General features: G+C 39.1%; 1 protein-coding gene across 1 annotated transcript in view; it reads left to right on the forward strand.

Moving 5' to 3' along the window:
- POLA1 (DNA polymerase alpha 1, catalytic subunit) overlaps positions 1 to 18,388 on the forward strand; it is a 288,452-nt gene that overhangs the window by 57,469 nt on the left and 212,595 nt on the right. The window contains exons 25-26 of the mRNA XM_036912786.2: positions 583 to 732; positions 1,143 to 1,265. Coding sequence (XP_036768681.2) covers positions 583 to 732; positions 1,143 to 1,265 — 273 coding nt within the window. The remainder of the gene's footprint in view (positions 1 to 582; positions 733 to 1,142; positions 1,266 to 18,388) is intronic.

The following is an 18,388-nucleotide window of genomic DNA, read 5'->3' on the forward strand; positions in this document are numbered from 1 at the left end:
ATTAGTGTTTAGAAATGTCATGGTCTATTTAAATATGTGTTCCAAACTCCTAGAAGAAATTTGCTTATTGAGTATTTAGACTTATATTTTAATCTAAAACATTTACAATATTTCCCATGATTCTCGGTAATTTTTAAAATTCTATAGCATTTTGTTTGGTAGTATACATGACCCAAAACTGTAGTTTAGCTGCTGCTTTTTTTCTGCCTTAAATCCTAGAGGTCTTTCTTAGTGTTTTTGTTTTAAAAGCAAAATTTCCCCAAACATGTTTTTGAAGAGAGGAGAGGAGTATGTGTACAAATTCATCCCTTTAGGTGGTATCTGCATTTGTCAGTAACTAGAGAGAGAGAAGATACTGGGAATGATGGGCTGATAGAATTGGAAGAAAAGAGGGCAGTGTTGTCTTGTTCTGCAACCCTCTCAGCCATTTTTTCTACCACCCATGCACTGTTAACCTTTACTTACACAAGAAAGTAGCTTTTCAAGATGTGGTCATGGGACAAAGCTCCCACAAAATATTATTTTAGAAATTTATTTCATGAACGTTTGATTTGTCTGAAATTTCTGTTGTGTGTTCATCAGGATGGAGAACAAGAACAGATCCCTGAGCTGCCAGATGCAAGCTTAGAAATGGGCATTTTACCTAGAGAGATCCGGAAACTGGTCGAGCGGAGAAAACAAGTCAAGCAACTAATGAAACAGCAAGATTTAAATCCAGACCTTGTTCTTCAGGTATATCTTTTCACTAAGACAGATCTGAGTGACAGTGTCAGCTTTTAGAATTTGATTATCTAAGAGTAATTTAAACGTGAAACTGGGCAAATGCATGTGCTTATTGTGAATTTGTGGGTAGGAAACCATTCAAAAACACTAGAATGCCTCAGAATGGAAGCAAAGCTTTATCTGCAAAGCTGTATATGAGCAAGAGTCTTGTGACATCTGGGAGCTTTGGAGTCAGTTTACTTGCTTCTAGGTCAGGGAATCATGGATCTGGGAGGATGGGTTGAATGTGTTAGAGAGTCATTTTTTTTTTGCAGGGATATTGAGGATTTCTCATCATTGGTGATCTAGAAAGACATTTAATGTAATCTTAAACATCTGTAAATATTGTTGTCTGTCTTTTGTCCTTATGTGGCCTGCAGTATGACATTCGACAGAAGGCTTTGAAGCTCACGGCAAACAGTATGTACGGCTGTTTGGGATTTTCCTACAGCAGATTTTATGCCAAACCACTGGCTGCTTTGGTGACATACAAAGGAAGGGAGGTAAATGTCATAACGTTCACATCTCTGAAAATGAGAGTTTCTAAACTATACATGTTATAAGTCTGAGAGAGCCAAGTTTGTTACCTAGTTGTACAGCTTCAAATACTCCTTTCGTAGGATAAATTTGAGACAGACAAGCTTTATGGAAGGATGCACTTGTTCATCTATTAAGTGTGTGTGTGTACATGTGCATATATTTATTGAGCATCTCGTATGTGCCAGACATTGTTCTAGGTACTGGGGATAGTGTCGGACAAGATAGTATAAGGCCCCTGCTTCATGAAGCTCATATTTTACTTCGGGTAATATGGTGGGGACTTGAGTGAGGAGAGGGTAGTTGGGGAAAACAGACTGTAAATAAGTGAATAAAGAAATACTAAAGTAACTAAGAGACTATGACAGAAGTAAATGCTGTGCAGATAATTAGGGTGGTGATTTAGAGAATGTTAAGATAGCTAGGTTAGATTGGTCAGAGAAGGCTTCTTTAGGAGCCAACATGAATGAGACCTAATTGACATAAGGGAGCAATTCTTTTTTCTTTTTTTTTTTGCTGATGCATTAGGTTGAAAGGAAGAAATCAAGATATGTCTCCATTTTTGTCTTATAGCTGGTTAGCTGGGGGAGCCATTTGCTAAGATAGAGAAATCTGCGAGAGGGGGATTAAGAGTTCTTTCTTGGTTATGTTATCATTGAGATTTGTAATAGATCTCTAGGCATATTAAGTAGGCAGTTGGATATAGAAGTCCACAATTCCAGAAACATATTGGGACTGGAGTTTTGGATTAAGAGTTACTGGCTTTAGAAAGATGAACCCCATACCGAACTGATTAGAGGTATTCTCATTTTGTAAACACCTGTAAGCTTCATCTACTTTAGCAGCATGTGCATGGGTTCCTTAATTTGTAAAAAAAATTATGTTAAATATAAAATTCCATTTAACCCGGTAAACTGTTGATTTCTATCAGATTTAAGACTACTGAATCTTAAAGAGGTAGTTAGTGGTTTTGAGCAGAATGCTTGTGTTGGGTCTAGACTCAGAATACTCTAGAGTAGGGGTTGGCAAAACTATAACCCCTGGGCCTGCTCCATTTTGCCATCTATTTTTGTAAATAAAGTTTTATTGGAACACAGTCATAGTCATTTGTTTATGTGTCATCTATGGCTGCTTTCACATCAGAACAGCACAATTGAGTAGATAAGATTGAGACTTCATGGCCTGCAAAGCCTGAAATATTTACTGTCTGGCTCTTTTCAGAAAGAGAAACTGTTGACCCCACTTTTAGAGTCTAGACCAGCACCATCCAATACAACTTTGAGTTGATGAAAATGTCCATCTGCAATATCCAATCCAGTAGCTGCTAACTATAAGTGGCTGTGAGCACTTGATGTCTGCCTAGTGTCAACTAGGTGAGGAATTGGATTTTGAGTTTTATTTAATTACAGTGAAACTAAATTTAACTTGGTCCACGTGGCTAATGGCTACTGTGTTGGAGAGCACAGATCTAGCTGGCATGAAACAAGTTTCAGAGCCGCTCTTCCTGTTGGCAGCTCTATCTCAAAAGATTTCGCTTAGGCATGATGAGGAATGGCAGAACATGTATTACATACAAGCAATGTGTGAGAAGCTTCCAGATGTGTCACTTCATTAAAACCCCACTAGAATATGCTGATACAGGGAATAACGTTCCCATTTTGCAGATGAGGAAGCTAAGACTCAGATGAAGTATAGCAAGTGACTGTTTTTAACTGGAATCCACATCTTCCTGATTGTAAGGTTTTTACTACATTGGGGTTGTCTGCCCCATCTCAGGGTGTCTTTCATGACCATGCTTCTGCTTTATATTCTGCTTATCCCTGGAAGAGCATTTTTTTTCAATACTCATCTCAAGACACAGGCCTTTTTTACATGAGAAGATAGGGGTGTTTTAGGGGCTAGTTGAGGTGAAGGAAGGATGTTTTCAGTTTCTTAGTCTAAATTTACTTTAAAATTATTTAAATTTTATTTCTGTATATATATCCAGTGGCTTCTGATAGAATACCATCTTATTTTTGTGTTAGGAAATGCACTCACTATGCCCCAACTGGGTGATAATACAGGGGTTGACTATTGAGATTGGATCAAGGTTACTGTTAAGTTTCTCACGAGAGGCAATAGTTGACAATTTACTCCCTTGGAGAGTGCCTCTTGCTGTTGGGAAATCCGTGTTGTTACATTTTCTGCATTGGCTCAGAAATCCACAAGCTTAAAAGGGCACTGTTGATAATGATAAGCCCCAAATTTGTCCAATGATCTCCCCTACTCTCCTAATCCATTGTACTTTAAGGACAATATTTCTGTTTAGCTGGATTTTTAATAGGGTGTTTAAATTCATTTTTTATTTTTCTGTTGTATAAAATTTAATAGTAACAAATCTTAATAAATAAACTATTTTAAAAAGTGCTCTCCCCACTAAAAAAACAACATTTCAGACACATCTGAAATAATCATACATGATTTCAATTCTTGGCTTCCACTTTGACCTTATCTCTTTCCCCTTTACTCCTTTCCACAGTAAAAAAAAATAAAACAGCTGTGGGAAGTGGGCCTTTAAAGTAATGTGAGGTTAATGAGAAATAAAAATTATACAGTTGCTCCTGGAAATCTTATTCTAGAGGAAGATTCAAAGCCACCTACAGAAATTATTTCCTAAAATAAAAATGATTGTTGAAGTATGGTGATAATTAATAGCACTCGCAGATGGAAATAGTCTATGTGATAATCTGCTTTTGGGTTTACTAGCATTTTCCATATAAGCCATTTGGTCTTTATGATTTCAAGCATCTGATGATTAAAGAGGTAGGAGGAGTTAAGTGGGAGTTGGTTTTCTGAGATACAGTACCTTTGTAATGTATCAAACTTGTTTTTTTTGTAAAAAGATAGAGTAAGCAAAATAATACAGTAACCTGAAGATCCTCGAAGTTGTTTGCTTTTCAAGTACTTGTAGTATAAATTAGATTAAGGTTTAAATGGAAAGTAATGAGAAGGAAACCTGGTAGCATGTCATCTGAGAAGATTATCAATTTTTACATTTGAAAATGGATTAATAACACAGTCTGGGGAGGCCTTAAGCCCCCCTTCATTTTTATTTTTAAATCTACATTATTTTTAAATCTATTTTGTGTGTGCTCAGTTTTGCTGGAATCATGCAGGTTGGCTTTGCTGACCTAATAATTTCTGTAATCAAATGTATTATGGCTGCTGGATACTCGGAGTAATTACTAATTGTACTAAAAACAGGTATATAATAAAAATGCTAATAATTGTGTCAAATGGACATCAATATTGTCTTTTCCCAGGTGTGATCTTTCACATTTCAACTCTTCTATGATTTTTAATTGCTCTGTGGTAGAGGAATCAGTTAATGGTTAAGGAATTGTATGAGGGACCTCACAGTGTACAAAATAACTTAAACATAACAAAGTCCATGTTTCCAGAGAATAACATGGAAACTTAGTTTACAGACACTCAAAAGGGAATCTGTCTATCTATATATTTGTATATATGTACATGTACACATACATACCATCTGTATTTGTGTTTGTTCTTAATGTATGTGTAGACACACATGTAAAAAAGATTGGGCAAGTTGATAGCACTAAGTGGACAAAAATTTTGAATCACCAAGAAAACCACTCCGTTGTCAGGTGGCTAGTGTGGTAATTGAAGTGATCGTTCACTAGATGGCGATAGACACCCTGAGATCATTAATCAATTAAGGGTTTTATTCTGTGAACAATAGTGAAGGCCATTTAGTGACATAAATCTGTCCAAATTTTTTACTTCAATTAATTTTGAAAATGTTAAAGAAAGGCTAACAGTGGACCAAAGGATTGTAGTAGTCTATAATCTCTTTAGTATATAAAATAACAATGGTTTTTGAATTATAAGTTTTATTGATTAGAACAATCATTTGATGTCTCATAGCAAGCTAATTCTTCTATCAAACAGTTAAATTCACACTTCTGGTCATGGGGCTATAATACATGACACCCTAATCACAGAATCAGACTTAAGAGAATTGAAATGATTTTGATACATGATTTTGCCTCTTTGAATTTGTTTTTTTTTTTCCGTAGGGGTTTTAAACTTACGCTATACTTATGCTTGTTGCATAATTCTTAGTGTAGTGCTAATATTTGTCTTTATGGAATAATTAGTACTTATTGACGTTGGTATTGTTTTATTTCTGTACTCTGTTATTTCTGTGCTCTTGAGAAAACGATTTTTGGTCTGGATTTCTGATTGCAGTTTAAAGTGAATGTATGCTCTAATGTTTGGGTGTAGAGCCCATGCGTTTTCATTTTCTCACCCAGTAGGCTGAATGAAATGAGTCTTTGCCAGCCTGCGTGCCAACTAGCTGTAGACTGCCTAGCTTTCAGTTGTCTTTGGAGCTGAAATCTGCATTTAGGAAATGTATCCACGTCACTGCATGAAAGCCCTGCAGGCTGGGCAGGCCTTCCTGGGAGTCTCTTGGCGATGTGCTAGCACCTGTCAGGAGCCCTTTGGAACGGCCCCAGGATGGAGGGCTCAGCCTGTGTTGGTGTCAGTGGTGAAAGAATGAGTGAATGTGGAGAATCTTATAATTAAGCGCTAAGGGAGACTCATCTTTTCCTAGAAATAAGCAAAAATTTCACTTTTCCCATCTTTTTTCTTAAAAAGCCTAGTCTAAAAAATTAAATGCAATAACATATCACAGAGACAACTAAAGAACTTTTCTTCCCCACCCTCTCTCATTTCTTCTCTCCTTTCTCAGATGTAACTGCTCTCTCAGGGTTGGTTTTGTTCTCTTCACCCATCATTTTTTGCTTTTCCAACAAACATGCCTATATATGTGGTACCTATATAGTTTTTACCATTTATGAGTCACACTATACATATATTTTTGCAGTTTGCCCACCACTTTTTAAGTGTATCCATGTTGATAGCTTTTAAGTGATCATGTTAACTATTGTATATTTCAGTGAATAAATACAGTACAGTGTGTTTTTTATTCTCCCACTCTCCACATTTTTAGGTTTCCAGGTTTTCACTTGTTCTAGTGTTTTGGTATTACAAACAGTGCTGCAGTAGACAGTGCCACACAGAGTTGCCACAGTGCCAGAGTTTCTGTAGTGTATTAGTAGGAGTGGAATTTTCACACCCACAAATGGTATATGATGGTTTATTGATGAGAACACTCATTTAATTTATCATAGCAAGCTAACTAAGTCTTTCAAATACCTAAGTTCATATCTATGGCCATAGGGCTATAAAACATGACTCAGTCACAGTATCAGAGATTAATCTGTAGAGAATTGGAAATGATTTTGACATACAATTTTGTCTCCTTGAATTTGTTGTTCATTTTTATATTGAGGTATTTCAGTACTTGTAAACATATTTATTTACTTGTAAACATACACGTTTTTACTTGTAAATATATATAAAACATATTTATATACTTGTAAACATATTTTTATCTAATCTTTAGTGTTATACATCCTTGTCAGCACTTGTTATTATCAGCATTTAAAATTTTTTGCCAGTCTCATGAGTGTGAAATGGTATCTCACTGTGATTCTAATTTGCATTTCCCTAGTAGTAGTTTAGTTTTCTTGTGTGAATTGCCTATATGCACAATATGCCCTATTTCTTAGGCATTCAAAGGCTAATCCTTAGTTTTTGTGTGTGTGTTGCAAATGTATTTTAGTCTGTGGCTTATCCTTTAACTTCATTTGTGGTGTTTCATTGTACAGACGTTTTTTATTTTAATGCCAATTTTTTTTTCTTATATAGTATGTGGGGTTTTTCTTAAGAAATCATTCCCTTCTCCAAAGACATAGACATTCTCCCTTATTTTCTTTTCTTATTTAGGTCTAAAATTATTTTTAGGGATGGTGTAAGTTAGGAATCTAACTGATGTATTTGTCTTTTTGCTTCTTTGTGGAGTTGTTGAACCATTTCCTGGGGTGGACAAGCTGGCTAACTCATGGCTAACTCATGTCCACTGCCTGTTTTTTGTATATAAAATTTTATTGGGCCACCATTTGTGTTCTGATCCAACAGCAGAGTTGAGTGGTTGCAGCAGAGACTGAATGACCTGCAAAGCCTAAGATATGTACTTTCTGGCTCTTTATAGGAAAAGTTTGTGGACTTCTGTTCTGAGAGAGAGTCATGAATTGAAATGGAGTCATAGAATCGAAAAGTCACTCTCCTTTCAAACAGTATCAGTCATAGTAAGTGACAATAGAATTAATTACACTTCAGGTAGTGAGAAGAAAGGAAAATGATCTTTTGGACATATAAAAATAAACCTGAAGTTTTACTTGTTCTTAGATTACCATATGAGAACTTCTCTCAACCCAAGTAGAGCAAAGGTGAGGTCTGTGAATGTTCTGCAGTTGTGTGCAACATTTTGTGTGTCTTTGCATATGTGTACTTTTGTCGGAGAGAGGGTGCATAGCATCTAAGAGATTCTCAGAGGGGACCCTGATGCAAGTATGGTGAAGAACTGCCGGCTCTTACATTTCATTTCTGCCCTCTTCTTCTGTAGGTGAGGGGAAACACTAGCCTTAAAAATGTAAGCTTTTGTCACCTAAAACATGGCAGTGTGAAGAATTTTTTTTGCCAGACCAGACCCATCCATGGAAACTGTGGGTGGTACGAGGGAAGAGTTCTAATCCTGTCTCCAGAGTTTTAATAGCCACCATTAAGACTACTTTTAACTTAACTCACCTAATAAAATTTTGATTTTTTTTTAATATAAGAGAATTTCTTTTAAGGCTGAAATGAAGGCTTAATAGATTTTGGCAGAATATATTTTATGTTTTTAAAAAAGTGTCCTTTTTTGATGATCAGAGATTACTTACCAGTTTTGAAGTTTACATTATAACACTCTGTGCCAGAGAAACTTTATTCTCTTTTTATTGTTGTCTTTCAGTGGTGTTTGGGTTCTAAATTCTTCAAAACTGGTAAGACATACTATTCACATTTATTAATTCACATGTACCAATTCAGAATTTGCGGTAATTCAGATAGGAAGAATTGAAATTCTTCATAGTACAAATTAAAAGAGCCTAGGTTCTTATCATATACTGTTAACTTCTGTATAAACACCTATTTCCAGTCAAGTAAGTGGCATCTTGCAGACCATTTATATTGATGAACTTTTACTAATTAACATCAACATTTGCTTGTCCATTTGTATCCTTTCTGAAAATTGTTCAAAGTAATGTTGGTAAATATAAAGATAAGAAGAGGAAGCACTGATTTGGAAATAACCCCATGGAAGGCCAGTCCAAATTATAACTTAGACATTCAATAATTTGAGAGAAATATGACAGAAAATTTCAGGTATGTAGAATAGTTCATGCTTTATTAACACAGTGCTGCATTTATAGAGATAAATGAGTAGGATACATTTAAGCCTGATTTGAATTTATATACTTGAGAACACTCACATAATATTTCTTTCAAAATAGCCAAAACTTTAGACCTTTAAAAATAAATTCAGAATGACCATATCCTTTTAGTTGGAAGCCAGTACCTCCAAGATGCCTGGACATCCACCCCTGAGTGCTTTCCGGCTATGAACAATGACAGGTACAGCTTTAGGAGGATACAAAGTGGTCATGTTAGAGGTAGCTGGAAAGGGAGAGGCTAGGTCAGGACCTGCCTGTAAACCGGGCTTGTGAGCATGAGAAGCTTCAGTGAGGAGATACTTACATACTTTCTTGTTTATCCCCTTTGCATTTCCTGCAGTTTGGGATGGTACCTCATCTTTTTGCCTTACCTGAGCTTTGGTGAATTCAGGGAAGGGCCCATTCATGCTGATAATACAAGTGTTTTTGTCAAGGAGGAGTACCCCACACCCCTCTTGAATGTGCACTGTGCCTGGGGTGTCGGCATCAGTGACAGGTGGCTCTGGGGCTGTGTGGGCTGGCCTCCCTCATCTTTCAGAATCTTCTCAGTACTGACCTTAAAAGTGCCAGGGGTTTGTTAAGGAAGGTGGGATTTCCTTATTGTCAATCTAAATCAGTGCCTTTTTCAAACCCACATGTTCGATGTTTTACTACTGGATTTTGGAATGGGTCTGCATAAACTATTATGAATACTTAAAATTTTTGCCTTTGTACAAAAAAAAAGAAAAGAAAAGCTTATAGCCTCAGATTGTTTCTGTACTTTCCAATCACCACTTCATTCAGTTTGTGTGGGATCACGTTGTCCATGTTTGGTGTTCCACCTAGCTCCTGGCTCTGTGCCCCACATAATGGATGCTAGTTTGCTGTAACTTGGATCACAATAGTTTTGATGTTTCTGCAATTATAGAGGGGTGGATGTGGAGGAGATGGCATTTTTAAAAAATGAGATCTTGATATTTAAACCAATTTCGAGTTTATAGGAATGGCCTGGCTACTCAAAGCAAGAAAAAGGAAATACTCTGTACATTTTACTAGGCCCTCTCATTTGAGAAGGCAGGGGCAATATTTTCACCTCATGACAGTACCCATTTAATTACTGAAACCACTGAGAATGTAGCTAAGGATGAGGAAATAAATACTATCAGGCTGACCTCTGCTGTGACAGATTGAGTTTCATTACTCTGACTCAGATCACATAAACTGAGTCCTGGAATTCTCTTCCTTTTTTCCCCAACCCTCACCAGAAGGAGTGACTTTCTATAAACCCAGACTCACTCCTCTTTCTACAAACGTGAACATTTTATATAAGCCTGCTTTGGTATATGCTTCTTTTTCACAAACTGCGTGTTATTTGACAGGTGTTCTAAAGCTCCTTGCTTTGGCAATGAACCAATATGACAGCAGTAATGATTTCAAAAGTGCCATTCCCTCCTTGTTAAGAGACAAAAAGAAAAGTGTGAAGTTATTAACCACTATTCATCAGTGGCAAAGAAATTGGCATAAGGTTTAATTGTCTGGTTCTATATAGTCGGTCTGCGTAGGTAATTTCCTGGGCAATATTCCTTTTCAGGAAAGGGCAAAATACCATATAACTTTTACTTTTTTCTCCCCCATCCGTTTTCCCCTTTTCACAAATAGCAGATACAGTGGATTGGAGAGAAAGGATCTTTGGTAACCAAACTATTGAGCCTTTCTCCAGCTTTTCCTTTCCTTATCTGCCCAGGTAATGGATTTATGGGAGACGTGGTCGCACTTGGCAACCGTTCAGATTGCCCATCCCCGCAAATGGATCACCTGGCCCAGTGTTTGAATCTGATGGTGTACAAGATGTCACCGCACCGTCTCCTTACTTTAGCCTTGCTGAGTACATTTATTGCTAACTGGAAGACCCTGCTTTCAGCAGCCCTCGCCCTGTGGTGGTTTGCGCATGCTCTTCACAGCAGTACAGGCAGGCCTGTTAGAGACCCAGCCATCTCAAATGTAGAAACAAAACAAGTTGGTTTATTATGGCTGAGGACTGCTTCACTGAGGGAAGACTAATAGAATCAGTGCCTCCTGTTTGTTTCTTCTTTTCAGCAGGCAGCATGAGCCTGTGTCAGTTTGCCCTACCATAAATACTGTGTTAAATTACAGTGAGCTGAGTTTGGTAAGTTGTGGAAGTTTTGGAAGGTGGGGTGAAGCATGGTGTGTGTGTGTGTGTGTGTGTGTGTGTGTGTGTGTTTGGTAAGTTGTGGAAGTTTTGGAAGGTGGGGTGAAGCATGGCGGGGGTGTGTGTGTGTGTGTGTGTGTGTGTGTGTGTGTGTGGTCTTCTAGACATCCCTGGTGTCAGACTGTACGCCTGCCCTTGTTTCCTTTTTATTATTCATTTTTGTCATTGAGTTGGTTTGTGTCCCTTTTAAATTTCAATGTATTGGAGCCTCAAAATTATACATTCTTCTTTGAAAATTTCTTCCCTCTTTTAAAAAGCAAAATGAAATAAAATGTAAGTGAGTGACTAGGCGTTTTGAAAAGAACAACAAAACATGAATAATTTCTAGAAGTAGTTTATGTGTGGTATTTGGGATTACTGATTATTATTTACAGGTTTGGGTTTTTTGTTACCTGTTTTTCTTGGCTTTGTTGTTTTATGTTTAATAAAAGATTTGCTGTTTTGAGGCTAGTGATGAGATTTTTTGCCTTAGGGCTTGGAGTTGAGCAGGGATGGGAGTAGAGCAAAGATATTAGGTTTTGGTCATAATTAGGAGTGTCAGACGTTAGGCTGTATTTGTTTCAGGGGCTTTTTGCCCCTGCTAACTTAACCACAGACTATATTTTCAGCCCTGTGCAGGAGGGTGGTGTGCCTTTTGCAGGCAGGGAGGAGGAAGGTTGAAGAGGGGGCATTTGGGGAAAGGGATAAACTGCCCAGCTATTAACAATATGCATTGTTCTTAAGGCCACATGTAATATTTCTGTGTGCTGGCCAACAGGGTAGGGTCTATGTTCTGTTTAAGTTGGGCTGCATGTTGTGATGCGATGGACAGCTGATAATTGAATCACAGGGAAAACTGGGATACTTCTTTATTAAAGGTGTTCCAATGGGGCAGAAAAAGTTGCTTGTTTTCAGAAGATTGGCTTAGAGCAGGTGAATATAATTCAATTACTGATTCTTGTCTCACAGCCAGAAATTCTTCAAGTGATATTTGCTGAGTGTGTACCGTGGAGGGAAATGGAGACAAATGACATTGGCTAGTGACCTGCAGGCTTGAGACGAAAGCCTTAGGTAATGATTCCAATAAAACTAGAGCTAGAGCTTGGGAGGCCAAACTTGTGATTCCCTCCTAGTAAACAAGAGAAAGGATCTTCTGTAGGTGCAAAAACCACGCAGAAAAACCTGAATATGTGCTGGAGAAAGCCTGGATTGGAATCCAAGGGTGCCATGCTCACCCACTTGATTGTTTGCTTCGTGCAGCCTTGAGCAAGTCAGTCATCGTGAGCTTCTGTGTATTCACTTGTCAGAGACTGCTAGATGGTGGTGATTACTGCTCATGCTCCTGTTACAAAGCATCTTAACATAGCAGAGCCCATACTCTACTGCTTCTCATAGCAACCCAGAGGAAGGTGCCAAACACCCCTACCAGGGGTTGGGCATGGTGCTGGTGTGTTGGGGAAACAGTGGTAAATTTAAGTATTTAATTCAAGGGCCTTGTCCTTATGGAGTTTTCAGTCTGGTAGGTGAGAGCCCTTAAGCAAATAGTCAAATGAATAATCATGTCATTCTAAAAGAAAATAAGTGTGAAGAAAAGGAGTAGGAATTTCTGAATGCTGATGACAAAGGTTTTCTGAAGAATCAGGTTACTGACCGAAGAACGAGAGGTTACCTGAGTCTATGATACTTGAGCTGTGATCCTAAAGGTGTGTGCTGGGGTCAACTAGCTAAAGTGCTGCAGGGATTAGCATTCCAGGGTGAGGGATAGTATGTGCAGAGGTCCTGTGGTGGGTGAAAGTGTCTTATGGTCGAGGCATTGAAGGTAGACTGCTTGTAGCTGGAGTGTAGAAAGGAAGGGGAAAGTAATGAGAGGGGTGAGGCTGGGGAGGTGGCTGGTAGTTGCACCACATAGGCCTTGCAGGTCATGTTGAACAAGGGGTGGACATGAATGTTCTATGGTGGGGTGGAGGATCCATGTGTCCATTTGCATTCTGAGAGGATCACTCTGGGTGAGGGAGTTGGAGGGGTCAGAGTAGATGAAGGAAGTGAATTAGCAGGCTCTTATTAAGGTACTCCAGGCATGTGGTGGTGGCAGCTTGGCTGGTGTGGTGGCTCTCAGAGGAGGGAGAAGGATACAGACACCACAGAGATATAAAGAAAAATAACAAGCAAAACTTGGCAGGAGATTGGATGTAGGGCTCAGGATGGAAAGGTATCCAGAACAAGTCCTGGCTCTCTGACTTGTGCAGGCAGGTGAATGGGGAGCCTTTCGCTGAGGTGAAGAATGCCGAGAGGTGGTGGGTTTGGGGAGAGCAGGAGGGGCAGTTTCATCTTGGACATGTGAATTTTGAGGTGGTGGGATATAAATTTGGGAGTCATTGGTGTATTGAGGTAAATTAAGCCGTGGACGTGGATGAGGTTACTTTGGGAGAGGAGAGAGTAGAAACAGAAGGAGGTGTAGGGCCCAGTGTTACCGATTCCTAGCCTGGCAGGGCTTGGAGGAGGCGGATGATAGACTTAAAAAGTTGGCTATAGAAGAGCCTCTGGAAAAGGAGAAAAATAGTAACCTGAGGTGTTGTGGAAGCCAGTGAAGAAGCACTTCACGGAGCACGGTCCAAGACACTCACTTTAGTTTTGAAAATTTTCCATGACATTTTGGGGCATGGAGGTGATCATAGAAATCAGCTGGTGCTGTTGGAGTGCAGTGGCGGTGGTGGTGTGGTGAGCAGAAATGCTGTAGGTAGACACTGTATTCTCCCCACTTTATAGATGGTGGGTTTGCAGCACACAGAAGTAACATGCAAAGCCTCAACTAAGTGGCAGACCTGGAATCCAGGCCTGGGCCTGGGGGCCTCGCTCTCCCAACTCTGAACCTTCTACCTACCACCTCCAGCCCATTGGCTTCCCAGCTGGTCCCAGGTAAGCGTGAGACTCTTCTTCTCCCTGGGCTGGTGACCCACTGACTAATTACTTAACCTCTCTGAACCCCAGCCTCTTCACATTTAGTAGTGGTAACTACCCAATGGGGCTTCAGGGAAATTAAATGAGATAATGTGTATTAATGCCTTGGTGCAGTGTTTGCTGCATAATAAGCACTCAGTAAATGTTGGCTAAAAACTAGACACCTTATGCTGTCCCGTCTGCCCTCTCTACAGAGCTTTATTTACCCCATCCACATTTTTCTTCCACTTGAATGCTTAACAGTCTACTTAATAAGGTCAATTTGCACGCTTTTTGCCAAATTATTTTCTAATTTGTGTTTTCACTTTGCTGTTTCTTTTCTTTTTCTGACGTTGTCCATGTACACCACTAATGTCTGTGCTATGTCAGTCTTCCTCGAAACTCACGTTACCTAGCTGATTTAACCTGAACTTCCCACTCTTTAACTTAGTGACCTCAGCTTATGTTTACCTTAATTTACTCTTACGAGTTTGATGAGTTTGTTCATTCAGTTTTATGAGATAGATTCAGGTGGGTCGGGAGGGAGGGAGAAGGGGATTAAGGGGCACTATATAATTTGCAGTCACAGTATAGGTAGGTCACAGGGAAGGCAGTACAGCACGGAGAAGACAAGTAATGACTCCATAGCATCTTACTATGCTGATGGACTGTGACTGCGGTGGGGTGTTGGGGGGTGGGACTTGATCATATGGGTGAATGTTGAAACCACAGTGTTGTTCATGTGAAACCTTCATAAGATTGTATATCAATGATGCCTTAATTTAAGAAAAGCACTTACAGTGCTTGGCACACAGTAAGCACTCAATAAATGTTAGATATTATTATAACTCTTAAAAAAGAAAAAAGAAATAGATTCGGGGCCGAGAGTGTTTCCTGATGTCCTTTAGCAACATCTAGTAGTGGGCACAAAGTGGTAAACACCAAGTACTTCTGCAATATTCAAGATGTAGTTATCTTTCTTACACGTCTTAGCCTGGGCCTAAGATGCAGTTATTAGTAAGTCCTGCCAACCTTCACTTTAAATATTTAGAGTCATCCATTTCTCTCCACTGCCACTGCCTACCCCCACCCTCGTACTTAACTCAGACTGCTGTCCTCTGGCCAGGGTCGTAGCAGCCTCCTTTTGGTGTCTCCCTTCTACTCTTACTCCCTCTAGTATGTTCTCCACACAGCAGGTTATCTAGATTTTTAACGTGATTGCATCATGTCATTTCCACCAGCTTCCCATCTCAGTTACCCTGGGCCTCCAAGGTCTTATGTGGCAAACCACCGTTTGCTTTTAGTTCCCACACAAATTCCATTCCATTCCTCCTCAGGGCCCTTGTGCATCGGAGCACCTCTGCCTGGAACACTTCTCCCCAGGCTTGGTGCAGGGGTGCATTTTTCTCTCTCTTCAGGTCTCAGCTTACATGGCACCTTGGTGAGGCCTTCCCTGACTCCTCTATGTAAGTAGGTCCATCCACTCCACCTCCATCTCTCATTTTTAAATTGAAAAGTATATTTTTTCTTTTTTTCACCCATTATTTTTTTATTGAGTAAAATAACATGGCCATCTCCCAGAACATGATAAAATTTTGTCATAATTGCTTCAGATTTTCATTTAAGTAAAAGAAAGCCTTATGGATAGCCAGTGGTCTGTGTGTGCCCTTCCCCAGGCCTCTCCTCCCCTCTCTAGAAGCAGCTATTATTGGGAAGTTGATATGTAGCTTTCCCTTCTGTATACTTTTGTTACCTTTAAATGTCTCTGTTTAATTTATGTAAATGATATATTGTATTTGGGTTTGCAGCTTTTTTTCTTTCAACATTGTATTTTTGAACTCTGCGTTGACACATAGACATATGATCACTCAGTTGAGCTGCTCTGTAATATTCCATTATATGGATATTCTTAGTTAATTTTTCTATTTCATTAGTGGGTGGTCATGTAGGTTGTTGTCAGTATTTTGTTGTTACAAAAAGTAGACGTTTCTGTACTTGTGTCTTTGTACATGTGTGAGAGTTTCTGTGTTGTATTCTTGCTCAGCACCCTGTTTTGTTCCCATTTTGGCACTCATCATTTTAACTCACCGACTTGCTTGTGTGTTTATACTCATCCACCTCATTAGACTATGAGCTCCATTAGGGTAGGGAGTGTTTCATTCACCCCTGCACACATAGCACCTAGCTCGGGCCCTGGCACATAGTAGGTACTTGGTTGATATTTGTATTAATTCAGCTATTTGCTTTCCATCTGTCTTGTATACTTTATCCCTTTGGTTTTCAGATTTTTTAAGAAAGGTGGACATGGATGAAACAGGTTGCCAAATCCTATTGGTAGTGAGTGCGGGCGGTTAGATAAATCTAGCATGGAGAGGAGTTGAAGGAAACTGAACCTTAAATAATTTACTTTGGATTACCCTCTTTTCATTTCAAAATTTGGAGGTAAAAATGACTTGGAGCCACATGGACAAGTTTTGGTTATTAAAGGAGCTGGGTTGGTCAGCTGTGGTTTCCTTCCGCATCTACAGCATTATTATTAGAGAATTTTGGAGGAGTGAGCGGATTTTGTATTTATTTTCTAAAATCATTTTATTTGAAAATTAGGAAATAAAAAACTATCCATATGTTAATATTTATTTTTAGAGTAGGACTTGTGATAGGCATAGGAGACATAGGCTATAGATTAAGAGCACAAGAGGAAATTAGACTGTTAATCTTTGAAGCACAATTATTTAAATCAATTAATTTCTTAAAATTTCATTTTTATTGGGGTCCACTGAATCAGTGCATGTGTTCTGTTTGTTTTTTGAAACTGTTAAATGTCTGTACTGTCACAGACTTCAGATTTAACTATTTGATGCTCACACACTGAATTCACATGTAGAGAGGGAAGACCAATTCATAGGAGCACACAGATTTATCTGCACCCCTCTACTGTTCTTTAAGTGGAGATTGTGGCTGTAATCATACCTTGGGTCTCATTTCCTGTATAGGATATCTTATTTTGTCCTCTAGGAGCCTGTGCAAACCATTTGCTGATAAATTGAATTACTGTAAATTATATTTGGAAATAATTATTAGAGGGGAAAATACAACAATAGGTAAGTCCTATGCTAATGCCTCCTAATTGGTTCTTTTTCAGTTTAGAGTCTATTGGTTCCCCTCCCCCAATCAGTTCATTGTGGCACACATGACTGGCTGTCAACTTAGGATGAGTAGCAGCTATTATGAACTGACAAAGAGAATTAGGATCTAGTCTCACTGTCCCCTCTGTACTGCAAACAGTAAATAACTAGATACACAGTTTAATTAGGGGTAATAATAATAGCTAAGGTATATTAAGCATTTAATGCTTGCCAGGCACAGGGCTGAGCACTTTATACTAAGAGTAAAACTCTACTGAAACATGTAAGTCAAATTTTTAAAAATGTTTTTCTGAGTAACATGTTGGAGTCATGTTATTGTGAGGTTTATGAAAAATAGTGTTTTTCAGTTTGTTTTCTCATTACTGTGTGTTGGGGGGTGGCAGGGGGGGAAATGTTTTCATTTATTAGATGTATAGAAATGTACTGAACTGAGAAAATCTAAATGGTCATGAGCTAGTTATTTCCTAACATCCTGCCTGCTGTTCATCCAGCCCTTGGATAAAAGCAGTAGCCGGTTCCTGAAGATGGGGGCTGGGTGGATGAAGGGAGCCAATCGTCGGTTGAGTTACATCTGAATTTGCCTGATTGTGAGGCACATTAATTAACATGGGGTTTTATACTATGATCTCCATTTTATAGTGAGAGAACCGGAGTATGGAGATTGTCAGTAACTTGCCCAAGGTCACAGGGCTAGTGAGTCACAGAGCCATAATTCAGAGTCAGGCTGTCCCAGCATTCTTAACTGTGCCCGGTGTATAATCCCTGTGGTTTTTGCAAGTTTGCCTATGCAAAAGGCATCACGATATGAGAGGGAATTTCTTATATCTTCACAGTGCGTGGAGCCATTTTTGATTGAAAGGATGTGTGCCAATTAGCATGTAGCGTTCTGGCTTGTATGCTGCCATGTATCATTTCCCAAGAGCGTCGATTCTCCTTTTATTTCCTCAGTCTTTTGACACCAGCCATAAGGGAATTTGAATGGTCATAATGAATGAGGCCCTGGAGTGGGATCCTTGAGGAAGAGGATCAGGTGATGAAGCAAGAGTGACAAGACAGGCATGGGGAGCACTTCCTTCTGTCGTGTGTGTTTTGTGGAGTGAATGCTGGCAGTGCTGTCCACCACAGCTGGAACTGGGATGGTGTTGGAGTGTGGTGGCATAGCTTGGCTATGGCACTCCCTGCCAGTTACAACAGTGCAGGTCGTAGAGCACCTGCCGTAAGCAGAATAAACAAACAGATCCAGAAAATGTATTCTGTAATCCTTGCTTGATGAGCAGAAGCTAGCAGTTGTTTAAAACAAATGAAGGGGATAAAAACTCCCCTAACTTTTATTTACCAATCAGATTGCAAAGGAAAAAAATAGCCTATTTTTAGACTGAGGCTCCAATTATGCTAAGCCTTGAAGATAATGA

The sequence above is a fragment of the Manis pentadactyla genome, chromosome X, assembly GCF_030020395.1.
Source record: "Manis pentadactyla isolate mManPen7 chromosome X, mManPen7.hap1, whole genome shotgun sequence".
NCBI lineage: Eukaryota > Metazoa > Chordata > Mammalia > Pholidota > Manidae > Manis > Manis pentadactyla.